The 20650-nt window shown below is 35.6% G+C and overlaps 1 protein-coding gene across 1 annotated transcript in view; it reads right to left on the minus strand.

Annotated features, from left to right (window-relative positions):
- LOC131425328 (pituitary homeobox homolog Ptx1) overlaps positions 1-20650 on the minus strand; it is a 128666-nt gene that overhangs the window by 78907 nt on the left and 29109 nt on the right. Inside the window, exon 2 of the mRNA XM_058587141.1 lies at positions 14638-15239. Within this exon, the coding sequence (XP_058443124.1) occupies positions 14638-15019 (382 nt within the window). The 5' untranslated portion in view covers positions 15020-15239. The remainder of the gene's footprint in view (positions 1-14637; positions 15240-20650) is intronic.

Here is a 20650-nt window from a genome sequence, read left to right on the forward strand (position 1 = left end):
CTAAACAAACAGTGAATAGGAAACTTCCTAGAATCAGCTTGTGGACGATAAAATAGAGATAGTTGTGATACTGTTATAGTGTCATTTCGTTAACCTTGACGCTGCCATCGCACAAAGTGCAAAAATTTACGATATTTACACCGACTGCAATTCAACTAAATTGCATCTGCCCTCACTTGCATTGCAAGCATTAGATTAGATAAACCCGTTCGCATAGCAGATACTGCATGGACTGCATAGTTGTTTTCTAGTGCACTGCAAGGTAGGTACAGGACAAATTTAGAACGACCTAGAAACTAGATAACAGAAATAGTTATGCAGCACACTTCAAGCTCGACGGTACTTTGTATAGCCCATCGGGTAAGCCACATGATGCGAATAAGCAGCTCTGGTTAACAAGCGTTTAATCGAAGCCTTCCAGTTGTTTATCTTTCCATTGTTCTTCGGAGGCTGCAGTTGCGTTTTGGGGATGGGGAACACTGATTGATTACACCGGTAGAGTCACGCTCAGCACACCCGGTAGGCAAGAGGCATCAATTTAAATTAAGTTTCGATTTCGTCACCCGTCAATTTGTTTTCGGACGCTAATCCGTCTCATCTGTTTCAATCTCTGCCCTGTGAGTGAAAGGGAGAAGGGAAGCGACGAGGACAATGCCAAAAGACAACATGTGCGTAATGCATCTTAAATGATCTGCTAGAGTAACGATGTGGTAGAGAAGGTATATTGACTGGTTCCCTTGCTTCACCAGGACAGCTTCTGAGGGTTGAGCACCCTTCTTGTAGGATGTTTTGTGTTCTAGCTTCCCAAAATGTTAGATTGCAGTTTTTATCAAGGGATGGGTATTCAGTATTACATTGTTTGCATTCTTTAGTGTTTATTAGATGGTTACAAAAAGACTTTTTTATAGTATTGTGATTCTTTGAATGCATTTTAATTTATAAACATTATGTAAACTCTTTTCTGAATTGGATGTATTATACAACATAAAGGTGATCTGAGTATAAGACGCTGATCTCGTTAACAAGGAAGGATTCTTAGGGTAAAGTATCGGAACACTAACTTATAGTATAGCGATATTGTACTAATAGTAATCTCATTACTAGAGTCGCAATATTATTTCGCCGATTATTCGACTTTCAATTAACAAATTGTAATTAACATTGATCCATTATCTTTGCATCGGCTCTAAGAAGCAATACCGCACAAAAAAATATTTCGAAAATTGTGCAATACTGCTGTTATAGCAATGGTTTTCATATTTAAAATGACTACTGGAGCTAAGATGACCACTGGAGCCTTTATCCTAGTATATTTATTTGAATCGACTGCAAAATCTGTTCCAAACAAAATGTTTAAAATTTTTTCTAAGATTTGCTTTGTCTGAATTGAATGTTTCTAAACTTGAATATAACATATAACATTGTCCATCGGCGTTGAATAGTACTTAATTCACTAGGGAAATCATCAGGAATCAGAAATGATCGACTCAAGTGACACGTTCCCCTGGTTATTTGAAAATTTGTGCCTTACCGTGGCTTGTTATCGTTTCACAGATAGGATAGGAAAGATAAAAGGAACATGAAGTAGTAAGTAGTAATTGAGTATTGGATTAGGTATGAGGACAGCACAAAATAAAAAACAAACAAATCGTTCTGCATGCCCGAAAGAATGCTGGACAGCACATTCAATAAAACGTCCAACACTTGAAAGGAATTAGATACTTTACTAATGAAACACCGTGCTGCAATTTCGGAAGAATCTAAAACGAATTGCTATACTAATGAGCAGAAGTAAATTTGGAACCCCATGAGAAATACCAAACAGTATTTTGAAACAATTTTAAGAACAATACAGCAAGAATTCGTTTACTCGGGGGAAAATGGGAAGGCCCTCTAACTACAGCTCACTACCTTCCTTGGGCGAGAAACGATAGAATATCTTTCAATTTTACCTCCCCATTCACTGTAAGTTTTTTTCACTGACCAACATAATTTTCTTGCATACGGAAAGTATGGCTGAATTTAAAACATAATTTATCAAAATATTAGTTGTACAACTTTGCTTCCGCCGTTTGTTTTCGAAATTTAAAGCTTTATTGCGAAAAAGTGCTTATTATTCAAAGTTCCAGGTACTTTTTGACCACTTTTGCGACGTGAGGCCGAGAATTGTCGTGTTGGAGGATGACTTTGCCATGTCGCTCTTGATATTGTGGCCGCTTTTCTTTTAGTGCGCGACTAAGGCGCATCAGTTGCGTTCGGTAGCGATCTCCTGTGATGGTTTTAAGAGCTCGTAGTAAATTGTTATTCATCTTTGAAGGTTTTTTCTCTTCCACCATCATGTTTGTCTTCGACATCGAAATCACCATTTTTAAAACGTTGAAACCATTCCCGACACGTTCTTTTACTCAGAGCAGCATCACCGTAAGTTTCTGAAAGCATTCAATGCGCTTTAGTTGCATTTTTTTCGAATTGTAACAGAAACGTAAAACTTTCCGCAAATGGCGAGAATTGGGCACATAAACAGACATTTTCGAGCGTGAATAAAACGAAAACAAGAACAACTGTCACTGAAACGGCGATGACATTTCGTTAGGCACTGTACACACTCACTTTAAAGGCATTAAAAAACCAAAAATTCAAACTTGCAATTCAATCCAATATCAACAATTTATCTTTCTTCAGTAAGTAAATGAAGGAGCATGATTTTTAGGTTGAAAACTTTTATCCGAGTCAGCTAGTAATCAATAACATACTGTTAAAAATCGTTAGTGATGTAATCAATAAAGTATATTATTTGGATATTTATAGACTAATGGTGCAAAAGGGATCAAGGTCATTTTGCTTGAAAGCCATTTCGTCGAAAGCCGTTTCGCCGAATGGTCCACTTCGCAGAATGTCATTTCGCCAAAAGCGATTTCGCCGAAAGGGTCATTTCGCCGATTTCTGCAAATGTCTTAATATTATAATTGGAATTAATTTAAAATAAACACAAATCAATGATAATACGTTAACGCCTGTCTTACCTACAATTTCACTTCTTGAATAAAGATTGATTCTTGTATTCTGAAATAAAGATTGATTCATGAACCTCAGGACGGAGTTCCAAAGGAAACTTGTTGACTATTAGTCACTAAGCATAAAAGCAATTGCATAGGTGTATCTACCAAGCAAATGTATGTGGTATTTTCCATTTACTAAGTGAAAAATACCAAATGCGGCTTCGCCACGTCGATTTGATTCGTGTGCTGTCCGACCTCGCTCCCGCTCGCTCGGACCTAACTAAAGTAAAGAAGCCTAGCTTTGAGTAGACCGGGCGGTTACAGGTTTGTATGCAAGAGGCCGCCGCTTCCGACGGCGGGTCGGTGGCCAACTTTGCCGGCGTCGCCTCGGCGGCTTTATGCCGCCGAGCCATCTTGGCTTCGGTTATGTGGGTGCGCCACATCCGTTATACAGGAGGCATAATAACACTAAAAAATAATATGATGTATTCGAAATTACCCTTTCGGCGAAATGACCCTTTCAGCGAAACGAATTTCGGTGAAATTACCTATTCGGCGAAACGACTTTCGGCAAAATGGCTTTCGGCGAAATGACCCGCTTCCGTGCAAAAGATGTGGAAGTTTTGCGCCTGTTGGAAGTGTGCTAAAATCTAAAGTTGCTCATGGCAGCGATTAAGGCTTAGAGGCAAAACATTTCAAGAGTCGACAGATTGAATAAATTCTGAGTCTCAGATCGTGGAGCTTTCCGAGACTCAAGTTCCAACGAACCTAGAATGACCGTGTCTTACTTATTTGGCAAGCTATATTCAGTTGAGTTGGATCAATTCTATGTAAAAAGCCTGTTTGCACCCACCAAGCGGAGTAATGATACCTTTCTCATTACCAATAAGTTGCAAAATTGATGCACGTTTCATTTCAGTTTTTTTTTACTACTACTTCCGGCATTAGTCAAGTAAATTTATATGGTCATAAACTAACCAGACCTATATATTGAATCTGAGACAAAGATTGTTTACGTATTTTGCAATGTTATTTTAAAGGATGACTTGTAATTTTCTATGTTCACCCTATAATTCTGGAATTCGAAAACGGATTCGTTTAAAATTTCATAGAAACCGCTATGACTTGTAGAGTCTTGATTTAGTACTTAATTTGTGAATCTCTGAGAAATCCAAATGATTTTCGTTTTTTGAGTTTTTGATCTCTATTTTCGGTGTTTCCGCAGAATCGAAATCTGCGCACCGGTATAGCCAGAGCCGAATCGTTTGGTTATATACTAACCAGCCCTAAATATTGGAGTAGTTTTAGCACAGTTTCGCGAACCTTTTCCCGTTCACTATATCGTCATCTAAATGGCGGTTAGAGGTTTTTAATATTTTTCACTTTACAATTCCGGAAACCGGAAGCTAGATCTGCATGAATTTTCAAAGCAATCAATGTGATCTAAGTTTGTGATTATGAGTTTGTTTAATCTTTAGCCAACAAGATCTGTAAATTAGAATATTTATTAATCAATTGTAAAAAATTCATTCCATGTTACATAGCCATTTAAGATATTTTTGCATTTTCTGCCCCGTAATTCCAAAATCGGAATTCAAATCTAAATGAAATTCAGGAATTTTCTACGCTATCTTATACTTTTTCGAAACTGATTTCAAGAAAATCGGCTCAGCAACCTGTGATGAAAATTTGCCGCACAAACAGTTTGCGATCTCGCCGAACTGAGTCGAATGGTATATGAATCACGGCCTTACAGACCTCGGTTCGAAAGTCGTCTTTCAGAATAATTGCATAGCGTTTTCATATGATAAAGACAAAAATATGATCAAAAAATCAAATTTTCAGTCGAACAATATGAAAAACATTTGTTGAAACGAGGCAGTTCAATGCACAGTCTTACAAATCCGTTGTCTTATATTCAATCCCTGACCTAATAGGATTCAATGGTTCTGTATGAATTGGCTGCGATACTTATTTTATAATCGATTGGGAAAATTTCTCAAAAGAAATATAGAACCTTGAATTGAAATTTTATCTTTCAATAACCTTCAACAATCAATAGGATATTAAAACCTTGCGTCACGACTGAATATTTTTCCAAAACGGATTACATTTTTGTTTTTGCTATGACGCTTGACTGCAATGTTCGGGTGATGAACAGAAATATTCAGATTCATGCTGGTCACAATACATGACAGTAAAAATTATTCAAGCTTCTTATGTAACCGTAAAGATTCTCAAATATTTTAGTGGATTTAGAATGAGAATTCTGTTTGGAGTTAATAAAAAGTTGAATCTTCAGCGCATTGTTTTGGTTCAAGAAACATATTAGAATAATAAACGAAACTAATGTCAAATATGCACTCTGCAGGACTCAAAAGATGTCGTAATGATACTTTGCTGTTGAATAATACAGTTAATCAAATACTCACATCCATCAGAATGTTTCAAGATCCTGGTTAAAAGCAGTCGGTTCGAACAATAGTTACATTGAAAATCACATTCTTACAGGTTTTTACGTCACAAATCTCAACAATAAAACCATGATTTAAAATAGCAGCACTCAAATGCGTACTTCTGTATTTCTGTCAAATACAAACAGGTTCAAAAGTTAGTGATCCGCAACATTTTCCCAAAACAAACTAGTTCCTAGCGAAATGAAGTCTCCCATGAAATTCTCCCGGCTCGGCTGAATTTGACACCGAAGAAAACGGACACTTCATTCTTCCGACGGATCAGAACAGAGAAGAAAAAACCCGTGCCGCAGAATACATCATCATTCCGCCAGCGTATCACTAGCTTCAGATGACTAGAGATTGGGAAATGCGTTAAGCAAAATTTACTTCCCAAAAGGCACTCGTTTCCTATCATCCAACTAGGACCCCAGCGACGGCCTTCGCTATCTTCATAAATCTCAATTTAAACATTTTGCTTTCGGGGATACGACACTCCACAGCCATTTGGGAGCTCCCTCCCGAAATGGAGAAAGATGAACCGAAGAAAATCGATTTTTCAATACTAGGGAAACCCAACGACCGACGGTGACGACGACGACGACGACGAGGACGACGACCAGGATGATGATATTGGTGATGATGATCCTCGTAATCGTGCCCTGAATCGTATCCTTTTTTTCTCTCTCTCTCTCTGGGATGGAAGGGAGGTATTGATTTTTGCCACAATGGCAATGGCTTCGAGTGAATATTTATGAATCTCTTGGTCCGTCTTCCTTGCGCTCGCCATTCTCGAAGGAGGTGATGATTTACTGTATTTATTTAGAGAAACCCAATATTTATGTACATCGGGTCGTCGGATCGAACCATCTGGCTTCAAGGGAACTATAAATTATATATTATCTGCTCGTTTCGACTAAGCTGTATCGTGTCGCCGTCAGCCGGAGAGAAAGGGAGAAAGTGTCCTTTCAGGTCAAACTTAAGATTTTCTCACAATGGTCGGTGGGCAAAAAGAAAAATTCTAGCAAAAAGAGTTGGTGTGACATAAGAAAAAAAAGGTTCAACTTGAGGCTTGTTGCAACTCGAGTCGACCTAGTAAAGTGCAACGGGTCGGGTGTCCTTTTTCAGGTTTGTAACCACGAGTATCAACTCGAGTGCGGTCAGATTCTCAGTAGTCTTGAAAAAATGCTGAAACCAGTTGCTCATAAGAAAAAAAATGCTATAAAATTCGAACGGGTTAGTGAGTGATTCTTTACGTGAGCACTTTTATTACCTCAAGTTCTGACGATCAAACGTGCTTCTGCTGTGAATGGTTGATAAATAAACTATAAAATATAGCCGATAGATACTGTGAATCCGAGCGATGGCACTTTCGTCAGAGTCAGAACTTACACCGGATTGGTAGTAAATATAATTTACGATCGTTGGTTCTCCGGTGACACTTTCTCTTTCTCTTCCAATGTCTCAGCCACTAATCTATATTTATAATTAATTTCCCTAATTACCTTTAACGTTCGGAGTCATAAAAGTGGAATGCGTGTGACGTGTGTAAAAAATTAACACCAATAAAAACATTCCCCTACCCCCGACAGCATGATTTGGTAGCCGTCGTCTGAGGAAGTGAGGAATTTCCCACTCATTTGTCACGTCGGTTGCAGTTAATCCCGGTACGGTGCGGAGTATTGGCGCATCATGATCACAGTCTGGCAATGCCAGTCAGCTGCCGGAGTAGTATTTCTTAGCGATTGATTTAGTTCTTTTAGTATAACAACTATCGAGAAGTATTTTCCGCACAGTGATTGTAAGCGGTTATGGCAAAAAGAACTGCAAATCTAAAAAGTCTATATATTTCGGGTTTTCAGGATCCAGTTCATGAATTTCGGGTATTCGGGTCGAATTCAGGTTTGAAAACAATAATTTCGCGTGCGTTACAGGCGAAGTTTTATAATTTTACAAGAGCACGGGTTGAGTTTGGGCTTAAGAATTTGCATATAGAGATGGTCAGGTTTCGATCATTTGAACTCGAAACCCGATGTATTCGGGTTTGGTTTGAGTTTAAAAAATGGGGTCCAAGTAAACATCGCATTATTTTTCAACAAATCATTTTTTGATTTCAAAATTTACAGGACAATTACAAAAAGTCTACTGACTTTTACTCTTATGTCGTTTTCGCTTGATGCCAAACCTAACCCAGTTTCCACTCTAACTGCTGTCAAACCGTTTGTTTGAAGCCAGTTTCGAACCTAGTTTCAACGTTATTGAACTGAAAATCGAGTCAGTTTCGAACCTGGTTTTTATATCAGGTTTGCTCAAACACTCGTTGCTAAGTGCGAAATCAAAACACTTTCGTGAAAAGCGTTTGTTTGATTAAACTACCCTGGGCTAGTTTCAGTTTTCTCAAGCGAAAACGACATTGGACTAAGAGCGTATGACAACTGACTCGTGAAATCTCTGCACGAAGAAGGCCTTGCCTCGCTTAACATGGAATTTATTTTGAAAATTCAAAACAGTATTCAAATTACTGTACCTCGAAAACTGTTAACTATCCAAAAATGACGTTCATGAAGAAGTTGTTAGAAATCAATCTGATACTCCAAATGTCTTTTTCTCAGGTCTTTATTCTCCAAATTTATTTTATATCCAAGGCGTGGCGCGGTGGCACACAGGTCTATTTCGGAGCTACAGGGTTAAGTGTTTTTTTTCTTGTTTTTATTCAAGATTCGATAAAAATTGTTTCAAATAATCCATTAGTCCTAATATCTAGGAACATATAAGTAATAATACAAAGGCATCACACTACTAGGTGGATTAAATACATTTGAAAACCTGTTCAACATTTATAATTATTAGTCCGAAACCGTCGGATCCGAATAACATTTCATTGCAATCTATGGGATCAGACGATTTTTCATTTGAATCTAAATTTGTGCAAATCAGTTGAACAGTCACAATTTTTGGTACTTCCGGAACAAGAAAGTTTTAGAAGATTTAGAAGATTTAGAAGATTTAGAAGATTTAGAAGATTTAGAAGATTTAGAAGATTTAGAAGATTTAGAAGATTTAGAAGATTTAGAAGATTTAGAAGATTTAGAAGATTTAGAAGATTTAGAAGATTTAGAAGATTTAGAAGATTTAGAAGATTTAGAAGATTTAGAAGATTTAGAAGATTTAGAAGATTTAGAAGATTTAGAAGATTTAGAAGATTTAGAAGATTTGGAAGATTTGGAAGATTTAGAAGATTTAGAAGATTTAGAAGATTTAGAAGATTTAGAAGATTTAGAAGATTTAGAAGATTTAGAAGATTTAGAAGATTTAGAAGATTTAGAAGATTTAGAAGATTTAGAAGATTTAGAAGATTTAGAAGATTTAGAAGATTTTGAAGATTTAGAAGATTTAGAAGATTTAGAAGATTTAGAAGATTTAGAAGATTTAGAAGATTTAGAAGATTTAGAAGATTTAGAAGATTTAGAAGATTTAGAAGATTTAGAAGATTTAGAAGATTTAGAAGATTTAGAAGATTTAGAAGATTGAGAAGATTTAGAAGATTTAGAAGATTTAGAAGATTTAGAAGATTTAGAAGATTTAGAAGATTTAGAAGATTTAGAAGATTTAGAAGATTTAGAAGATTTAGAAGATTTAGAAGATTTAGAAGATTTAGAAGAGGGGACGGGTATAGCGTGATGGGATAGTCGATGCCTTTCACGCAGCCCGCCTGGGTTCGATTCCCAACCCCGCACATAGGGTCAGAAAGATTTTCTGGTCCGAAGAGGCGAATGACCTAAGATGTTAAAGCCTCTATAATTGAAACAAAAAAAGATTTAAAAGATTTAGAAGATTTAGAAGATTTAGAAGATTTAGAAGATTTAGAAGATTTAGAAGATTTAGAAGATTTAGAAGATTTAGAAGATTTAGAAGATTTAGAAGATTTAGAAGATTTAGAAGATTTAGAAGATTTAGAAGATTTAGAAGATTTAGAAGATTTAGAAGATTTAGAAGATTTAGAAGATTTAGAAGATTTAGAAGATTTAGAAGATTTAGAAGATTTAGAAGATTTAGAAGATTTAGAAGATTTAGAAGATTTAGAAGATTTAGAAGATTTAGAAGATTTAGAAGATTTAGAAGATTTAGAAGATTTAGAAAATTTAGAAGATTTAGAAGATTTAGAAGATTTAGAAGATTTAGAAGATTTAGAAGATTTAGAAGATTTAGAAGATTTAGAAGATTTAGAAGATTTAGAAGATTTAGAAGATTTAGAAGATTTAGAAGATTTAGAAGATTTAGAAGATTTAGATGATTTAGAAGATTTAGAAGATTTAGAAGATTTAGCAGATTCAGAAGATTTAGAAGATTTAGAAGATTTAGAAGATTTAGAAGATTTAGAAGATTTAGAAGATTTAGAAGATTTAGAAGATTTAGAAGATTTAGAAGATTTAGAAGATTTAGAAGATTTAGAAGATTTAGAAGATTTAGAAGATTTAGAAGATTTAGAAGATTTAGAAGATTTAGAAGATTTGGAAGATTTAGAAGATTTAGAAGATTTAGAATATTTAGAAGATTTAGAAGATTTAGAAGATTTAGAATATTTAGAAGATTTAGAAGATTTAGAAGATTTAGAAGATTTAGAAGATTTAGAAGATTTAGAAGATTTAGAAGATTTAGAAGATTTAGAAGATTTAGAAGATTTAGAAGATTTAGAAGATTTGGAAGATTTAGAAGATTTAGAAGATTTAGAAGATTTAGAAGATTTAGAAGATTTGGAAGATTTAGAAGATTTAGAAGATTTAGAAGATTTAGAAGATTTAGAAGATTTAGAAGATTTAGAAGATTTAGAAGATTTAGAAGATTTAGAAGATTTTGAAGATTTAGAAGATTTAGAAGATTTAGAAGATTTAGAAGATTTAGAAGATTTAGAAGATTTAGAAGATTTAGAAGATTTAGAAGATTTAGAAGATTTAGAAGATTTAGAAGATTTAGAAGATTTAGAAGATTTAGAAGATTTAGATGATTTAGAAGATTTAGAAGATTTAGAAGATTTAGCAGATTCAGAAGATTTAGAAGATTTAGAAGATTTAGAAGATTTAGAAGATTTAGAAGATTTAGAAGATTTAGAAGATTTAGAAGATTTAGAAGATTTAGAAGATTTAGAAGATTTAGAAGATTTAGAAGATTTAGAAGATTCAGAAGATTTAGAAGATTTAGAAGATTTAGAAGATTTAGAAGATTTAGAAGATTTAGAAGATTTAGAAGATTTAGAAGATTTAGAAGATTTAGAAGATTTAGAAGATTTAGAAGATTTAGAAGATTTAGAAGATTTAGAAGATTTAGAAGATTTAGAAGATTTAGAATATTTAGAAGATTTAGAAGATTTAGAAGATTTAGAAGACTTAGAATATTTAGAAGATTTAGAAGATTTAGAAGATTTAGAAGATTTAGAAGATTTAGAAGATTTAGAAGATTTAGAAGATTTAGAAGATTTAGAAGATTTAGAAGATTTAGAAGATTTAGAAGATTTAGAAGATTTAGAAGATTTAGAAGATTTAGAAGATTTAGAAGATTTAGAAGATTTTGAAGATTTTGAAGATTTTGAAGATTTAGAAGATTTAGAAGATTTAGAAGATTTAGAAGATTTAGAAGATTTAGAAGATTTAGAAGATTTAGAAGATTTAGAAGATTTAGAAGATTTAGAAGATTTAGAAGATTTAGAAGATTTAGAAGATTTAGAAGATTTAGAAGATTTAGAAGATTTAGAAGATTTAGAAGATTTAGAAGATTTAGAAGATTTAGAAGATTTAGAAGATTTAGAAGATTTAGAAGATTTACAAGATTTAGAAGATTTAGAAGATTTACAAGATTTACAAGATTTACAAGATTTACAAGATTTAGAAGATTTAGAAGATTTAGAAGATTTAGAAGATTTAGAAGATTTAGAAGATTTAGAAGATTTAGAAGATTTAGAAGATTTAGAAGATTTAGAAGATTTAGAAGATTTAGAAGATTTAGAAGATTTAGAAGATTTAGAAGATTTAGAAGATTTAGAAGATTTAGAAGATTTAGAAGATTTAGAAGATTTAGAAGATTTAGAAGATTTAGAAGATTTAGAAGATTTAGAAGATTTAGAAGATTTAGAAGATTTAGAAGATTTAGAAGATTTAGAAGATTTAGAAGATTTAGAAGATTTAGAAGATTTAGAAGATTTAGAAGATTTAGAAGATTTAGAAGATTTAGAAGATTTAGAAGATTTAGAAGATTTAGAAGATTTAGAAGATTTAGAAGATTTAGAAGATTTAGAAGATTTAGAAGATTTAGAAGATTTAGAAGATTTAGAAGATTTAGAAGATTTAGAAGATTTAGAAGATTTAGAAGATTTAGAAGATTTAGAAGATTTAGAAGATTTAGAAGATTTAGAAGATTTAGAAGATTTAGAAGATTTAGAAGATTTAGAAGATTTAGAAGATTTAGAAGATTTAGAATATTTAGAAGATTTAGAAGATTTAGAAGATTTAGAAGATTTAGAAGATTTAGAAGATTTAGAGGATTTAGAAGATTTAGAAGATTTGGAAGATTTAGAAGATTTAGAAGATTTAGAAGATTTAGAAGATTTAGAAGATTTAGAAGATTTAGAAGATTTTGAAGATTTAGAAGATTTAGAAGATTTAGAAGATTTAGAAGATTTAGAAGATTTAGAAGATTTAGAAGATTTAGAAGATTTAGAAGATTTAGAAGATTTAGAAGATTTAGAAGATTTAGAAGATTTAGAAGATTTAGAAGATTTAGAAGATTTAGAAGATTTAGAAGATTTAGAAGATTTAGAAGATTTAGAAGATTTAGAAGATTTAGAAGATTTAGAAGATTTAGAAGATTTAGAAGATTTAGAAGATTTAGAAGATTTAGAAGATTTAGAAGATTTAGAAGATTTAGAAGATTTAGAAGATTTAGAAGATTTAGAAGATTTAGAAGATTTAGAAGATTTAGAAGATTTAGAAGATTTAGAAGATTTAGAAGATTTAGAAGATTTAGAAGATTTAGAAGATTTAGAAGATTTAGAAGATTTAGAAGATTTAGAAGATTTAGAAGATTTAGAAGATTTAGAAGATTTAGAAGATTTAGAAGATTTAGAAGATTTAGAAGATTTAGAAGATTTAGAAGATTTAGAAGATTTAGAAGATTTAGAAGATTTAGAAGATTTAGAAGATTTTGAAGATTTTGAAGATTTAGAAGATTTAGAAGATTTAGAAGATTTAGAAGATTTAGAAGATTTAGAAGATTTAGAAGATTTAGAAGATTTACAAGATTTAGAAGATTTAGAAGATTTAGAAGATTTAGAAGATTTAGAAGATTTAGAAGATTTAGAAGATTTTTTGCATCGCCGCACTACACGATGATTCCAAAGTTTAATCCCTCCTCATCTTGTGATTCTGGAACCAGTAGTCGGATCCGGATATAATTCAGTTGTTGCAAATAAAAAATCAAGACCGTAGTCTCATTTATTTGAATTAAACTCTATTAAAAATCAAAGTGAACTTTGCTTGAGTATATTGAACCGATATGTCCGGTACTTTCCGAATAGGAAACTGAGGGCCAATATAGCCATAGTGGATTCGACTGGCCTTCAACTAATGAGGCCCACTAACTGGAAAAGTTTTTAGCTGTCCCGAAAAGTTTTTACGTTACTTCCATGGTCACTTTGATGGACTTTTTAAATTTTTAACATTCATCACTTTATAATACCGGAACCGGACGTCGGATCCGTATAAAATTTAGAACTTTCTCGAGGTATTGTGAGGCCTTTTATTCAAATCTTAGTTAGTGAAGCCCGGTGTAATTATCACGCGAGTTTTGTTTTAGATGTTTTGACCCCTATTTCCGGAACATCCGAGTTCGGAAACTGAGAATATCCAGAACTGAAGCGAGGTTATTGGATCATCTGCTATTAAGATCTACATACTATAGAAATTTATAAACAATTTTTTAGGAAATTGCAGCTTGGCCATTTATGAAAATAAAACAACCCCAAAATTGAGATTTTTTTTCTAATTTCTCTTTCATTTCGGATCCGGAAGTCGGATGGAAATAAAATTCAGGAGTTTTGTATGAAACTCTGATACCTTGCATTTAAACTTTGTGAAAATTAATTCGGTCAACTCTGAGAAAAGTTAGTGCACATATTTTCAATACTTTTAACACATGTCACCCTATAAAGGAAGTTATTAGGAAAATGCTTTACAACAACAATCCGGATGTTTATCTAATCCAATCTTCTAAAAACTACATTTGATCTGAAAACCCTGCACTAATATCAATTTCAATCAGAATATTAATGTCGCAGAACATCTTAGATTCCGAACCGCACCCTCCGTTACTGCCGAGATACACTTGCCACCATAATCCAATAATAATTAACCGCTCAGATGCCGCTCGGATGAGGCCGAAAAACACGAACGATTCCCAAAAACTTACGAATGATGATGAAGCTGATGACGATGTAATCGCATTGTGTTATCACAATTAAACAAATTACACTGACATAATAGCGCTCAATTAGATCACGATTTCACTGGCTCACACTGTCGGGTGTAGAATTACAAAATAGGCACCCTCCTCCGGCGGCGATCGACACCCTTCGGTGGGCCGGAATAGTTGCACCGAGTGCGCAGGAAAATGAGCAAGGAAGCGAGGGATTAAAAAATATCACGTAAAACATATCGTACCAACGTCGGGATTGCAAAGGGGGAAACAAGACAGAAAAATCTGTCGGGAAACAAATTGCTCAATTTTTCGTCCCCTTCACCGGCGATGTCATCCTTGGAACGGGAAAAATGAACAAAAATTTGTTTATTTATGATTATCTTCGAGGAAACACATCTCTGTCGTTAGTTTGCTCTCGTTTCGTTTCGTGTGCTCCTCGCGCGAGTTTGAAGGGTGATCAATTAGCCGTGAAGAATCCCAACTTCGGCTCTTGACTACAATTCAATGAGTGGCTCAAGTGTTTCGTTCACATTGCCCACACAATGACAAATAATCGTTCCAGATTGAGCATGACCAAGTGATGGAATAAATTGTGTCTTCCGACCTCCGGTGTTCCATGTTTTCCATGGCCGTGAAATACAACAGCTGGTGTATGCAAAATTTATCATATTTTGTGACAGGTTTTTTTTGGGTGACAAAAATTGAGCAGAAATACTTACACTTCAGCTTCTCCAACGGCTCGTGTAACACTGATGACGGATGCTGGTGGTGATGATGGTGAGCACTAAGATCCGGTGTTCCGTGGTGCAAATGACCCAGGCCACTATTGATCCCGGGACTCATCAGACTGGTAAGAGCCGAACTAACACTGACTCCACCGCCGGACACGGAGTCATGCAGTGATCCGTGATGGTTGTGGCTATTGTGGTTATGATGCATGTGGTGATCCGTGGTTCCATTAGTAACTGAACCACCACCACCACCTCCACCACTTCCACCACCACCGCCACCATTACTAACCAGATCCTGTAGGCACAACCCACTACCATCTCCCATCGAATCGAGGCCAGAGCCACCCGTTCCTCCTCCACCTCTTTCCATCACGGACTGTGGATATAACGAGCTTAACTGGTTATGGCCACCGCCCGGGAAGATGTCCTTGTACGGCCGGAGATAAATCGTTTTGACTGTTTTCTGTTACTGGAGTCTCAAAAATGATTCGCTGCTTCACCAGCGAATTTCGGTATTTTCTGTCGCACGAGGGATTTCCCCGCCAAGCTCTCTATCACTGTTGGTCGTCGGTTTCCGTTTAGCAGTGGACCTGAAAGAAACACGAGAAAAGACACATCAGTATATAGTTCAAAGTTGACTTCTAATCCGCATCCGAATTGAAAGAAGCAAAACATCTTAAATAATTTTGAATCTCAAACGCGTACGTTTGAACCAACGAACCTGAAGGAACACATCAAATCGACGGGATTAACTTTAATTAAAAATAAAACTAGAAAAGCGAAAACGAAACACCATGAAAAGCGTTCGGAGTGAAAAGATTTAAATAAATTAAAATGGAAATAACGCCCTTTCGCCTCCTGCTTCCGTCTTCCCAGCCGTGGTGCGAAGCTCGACGACGTGTGTTTAGCGACGAGTCCAGGGGCTTTCTCTCCCGGGTGAGGTGACAGCCTAGCCGAAGGGAACGGAAAATGTTAATCCCTGATGCGCGTTCCTTCGTGAAATTATTGCGGTTGAAACGAAGAAAAACCTCGACACGTCCAAATTCGTGGCCAAGAGCACCGCGGTCCGCCGTGTGTTTGCATCCCGTATTCCCGGCGAGTGAATTATGGACCAGCAACCGATGACGTGGCTACCGTCAGCTCGTGGCAGTGAAAAATGACCCGGATGATAGCGTCCAACACATTCGTTTCCACACAACGAATGCAAATCCAGCGCAAGCTATTATAAATTTGGAACAAGATCCGATAGTGACTCTGGTTGAGCGAATTGCAAAATGCCTAAACTTTGATAAGCAATGATCATTTGTTTGGAAAAACAAATATAGTGATGAAGCGATTCATGGCAGTTATTTAACACATTCTTCATATTCAATAAACTCTCAAGTTTTTATTGACAAAACAATACTTTGAAGACGTTCCTTCTCATATCCAGCATTATTTATTTGCACTCTTATATCCATATAAATATCGAATAACATAAAAATGAAGCACACACCATAAAAAGCATGAAACACTTCTGAGGCACTCCCTCGCATCAGCTACACGTGTGTAAACTTTTTCCTTTCAAAAGCCAAAGTCCTTTTAAAAAGAGATAAATATTCTCCCACCGTTCCATCCGTCCCGGGACAAAAGTAATACATTGCGAATCTTTTTTTTATTTATTTATCAAGGAGCCCCACCGACTCAATACAACTAGTTAGCGAGATCCTCCGGTTACCCTGTCGTCCCGATGCAGAAGTAAACACAATGAAATTGTATGTATGTGTGCAAACATATTTATAATGCCTTTCACTGCCATTTTTATGCTTCATCCATTCCAACACCGCCTAGAAACATAAAACCGACGAAACGAAGCATCGAAACAATACGAAAAGTATTTAAACTAAACAAAATACGATGCTCCGGAATGTGGTGGGGATTCGCTACAAGCCCGAGCAGGTTCAAGAAACGCGACAGTGTGGCCAGGTACTATTCAATACGACAGCCTTCGCATGATAGATTTCATGGAAATCGATATTTCTAAAGTAACAATGAGTATTTGAGTTCACAAATAACATAACCAAACATTGAGATTGTGTGAGGTTATTCAAACTGCATTTCAGTTTAAGTTTTCAATAATCAGCTACACAATCAATAATTTAATATTTAATAACTATATTATTAAGAAGAATCAGTCACAATTATGCCTCTTTAAACATGAGTTATCGGATGAGTTGTATATACAGCTGATTACAGGATAGTCCCCAAATGATGAACATAAATTTCATATGAAAATTTGACGAAACTTCAAACACATAAACCAAGAGCTACGTGTTAACCTCCGCAGATTGTATACAAGTAGCTTGTATGCAACTGTCATGAACCACGATTGCGCGAATAGCCGCATAGCAATACAGCTAGTATTTTTTAGAGATGCCTGTAATCCAGAGATGTCATTTATACAGATTTATCTGTATTACACAGATTTTTACATGCGCATACAGATTTATTACATAGTACAGATTCCTACAGATTTCTCAAATTTAATACAGATTTATACAGATTTCACCAAAGGTATTAAAAAAAACTTTTCCGTCTCAGTTATCTATTAGTATTTGATTGCAGTGACGAGATATTTGATGATGAACACTGAAATACATTTATATTATAATTTGTAATCAATTTTAACTTCCAGTCAAGCAAGTGGTGGCATCATGAAACATCTTTGCCAGACTGACAGTTGTTCTACCTGAATTAACGCTGCATATTGGGTTTTGGAAATTCATCTCAACTTATGAAGTGAACATTTTCAAACTAGATAAGTACATGGAATCATAATTCAATTGTTGTTAAACTATTAAATTTCGTCGTTGAATATTCTTGTAAGTACCGCAATGACTTACGAAGATATGAATTTGAATCTACCATTCTACAATCGCAATCTGTTGGAATAACATCTTTTAACATAATTGTATTGTAGAAATTTCACTATATTAGCAAATACAGATGAATACAGGTATTTTAATACTAAGCAATGCAGATTTTCTATGACAATATCTGGCATCTCTGCTGTAATTCCCTACACTGAAAATAATTTGCACGCTAGCATCATGTGCAAAGCATTCGATCTATCACTGCTTGTAGAACACATGAAATTCATGAAAATAAACACTTAACTCATACAATGAGTGTAAAAACTGTTGATATTTAGTGGAAATCACGCTACGTTTATATGAAACGCACTTAAAAACCATCAGTTACCTATAGATTCTATATGCATTTAATGTGAATGTCACATAATTTTCCACATAGATTTCAATTGAAACAGAGTTGACCGATTCAAGTGTTTTGCACATACATTTGTTCTATAGTCATTCCCACTAAAAATGAAGTGTTTAACACATGTAGTTCGATTTAATAGCAAAACACATCACATCCAAAGGAAAAATACATCAAAGTTATGTGAAAAATAATCTAATCTCCCATCTTAGTGAATTTGCTCATGAAATCTTGCACCAAATCGCTTTGGTTATGTATTGATATGAAATAGCATATTATATTGAAGTGATGTTTACATATGGATCGATCATGTAAATTTTTATCAGTGTATGGACTCCTGCGTTCGAGCTGGCATACAATGGTAATTCATGCGTGCAAAGTCGTACGCAACGGTGATTATTAAAGGATTTTTTATTGTATGCTTTACACAGTTTTTTTCTTCTCACTTAGCCATGTGTCCAGAACCTCACTTCCGGTGAAACTCTCAACGGGTTAGCACGTTCAGGAATCAGAACAAATTGGCTCAAATGGCACGTTCCCCTTGATATTTGGAGATTTGTGCCTTGCCATCAATTTGTTTTAGCATCATTTTCCGAATATATAAGTGGGAAGGATTGAAAGGAAATGGTAAGGGTTGGACTAGGAGGATGGGAAAAATTGACGACACAAAAACACATAAAAGCAGAAGTAAATTCTGCACTCCTAAGGGATGCTGAACAATCTGCTGAGGATCACATTTAGTGGAAGCAGAAGGAAATTCTGAACCTCTACGAGGTCCCGAACAGTCTGCTGTTAATAAAACCTCCAACCCCCGAGAGGATTTAGAGATCTTACAAAAGCGACACCATTCCGCACTCCCGGAAGAATGCAGAACCACTCGCAGTATGTACGAGCAGAAGTAAATTCGGTACCCCCCAAAGGATGCCAAACAATCTGCTAAACCCTATTTAAGGTGAATACAGAAGGGATTCATTCACTCCAGGAAGAACGATGAACCCTTCTGACAATAGCTCCTTACCACATTGGGTGAGAAACAAGAGAATATCCTTCAATTTTAGCTCCGCATACACAGACTCAACCATCTATGGAGAACCAAAAACCCGGATACGTAGCTGCGTCAATGCGGGACAGTTACATATCAGATGATATGAAGTACCATAATCGCATTTACACAAATCACACGAATAATACTCAGCACGTTGAATAGTAGCCATGTGATAATTGAGTTTGCAATGTCCAGTCAGAGCTCTGACCAAAATACTTCAATGATACTTGGAGAAATGATGTAGACACTTTCACATTTTCAGATTTAAATCTGGTAGAAATGCTTTTGTCTGAGCGCAAGTTTGCAAGCTGCGCCAGTAGCTGGCATGTTTGTAGGCAGCCCAAAAACGTATCTTGTGCTTTATCCAACTAGTTGAAAGTGTTAAAGCTGGTTCAGGACCAACGAAATCATTCGTTGCACCAGCTCTAGCCAACTCATCAGCCCATTCATTTCCAGTAATACCAGAATGGCCGGGTACCCATAAGAAGTAAACAGCATTTGAAATGCTGAGGTCTTCAATTTGAGTTCGACATGCGATCACTAGATTCGACCGTGAGTCATTCGAACTGAGTGCTTTTAAGGCTGCCTGACTGTCGGAACAAAAATAAATTCGTTTACCACAGATCCTCTGCTGAAGTGCCGATTGTACTCCACACAGAATTGCGTAGATTTCTGCTTGGAACACAGTACAGTATCTACCAAGTGAATGAGACTGCTCCAGCCTCATTTCACGACAGTAGACACCAGCACCAGCACAACCATTCAACAGAGAACCGTCCGTAAAACAAACTATGTGTTCATCAAGTTGTCCCTGTTGTAACCCTAAGACGGTATGCACAAGATAATGCTTCTTGTTTTAGGAACACATGTAGTGGTTTAATACACAGTAGCGCCTCTAGAGCACCATTAGGAGTTGTCGTGAATGCTCCTGTCATCGCCATTAGGACCATCCTTTGGAGATGATTTAGCTTTGACTGAACTGTCGCGACTTCTCCTTTCTGCCACCATACAAGACATCCATATGCTAAAATTGGTCTAACAATAGTTGTGTAGATCCAATGAATATATCTGGGTTTGAGTCCTCATGATTTACCAAAAGCTCGTCTGCATTGGCCGAAAGCCTTGCAAGCTCTTTCAATCCTGAAGTCAATGTGAGCAGACCAATTCAGTTTTGAGTCAAGAATAACCCCGACGTATTTAACTTGATCGACCACAGTGACCTCTGAACCAAAGAACTGCAACGGACGAGCTTCTGTAATTATCGTACGATGAGTGAAAAGCACCATTGATGTTTTGCCCGGATTTACAGATAATCCAACCTGACAACACCATTGTTGAACAGATCGCAGGGCTTGCTGCATTAAATCAAAGAGAGTGTTAATGCTTATACCGGTCATCAATATATGATAATCGTCGGCAAAACCATAAGTCGGAAATCCAAGGTTATTAAGTTTCCTTAAAAAACCATCAGCGACTAGGTTCCATAAAAGTGGGGATAGTACACCACCTTGAGGAAAAACCCAAGATATTCCGTTCACGACTGCAATGTTTAACCTCCTGCAGCCATTCAGCCATCGGCACGGAAATACACCTTGACTTAAGAGTTCCTATTTTTGTGGCCTTTTACGACATGGAACAGGAAACCAGTGGATCAATTCTTGGTAAAAAATAATTCCGCCGGATACCACACGGCTTACC

The sequence above is a fragment of the Malaya genurostris genome, chromosome 1 (genome assembly GCF_030247185.1).
Source record: "Malaya genurostris strain Urasoe2022 chromosome 1, Malgen_1.1, whole genome shotgun sequence".
Lineage (NCBI taxonomy): Eukaryota > Metazoa > Arthropoda > Insecta > Diptera > Culicidae > Malaya > Malaya genurostris.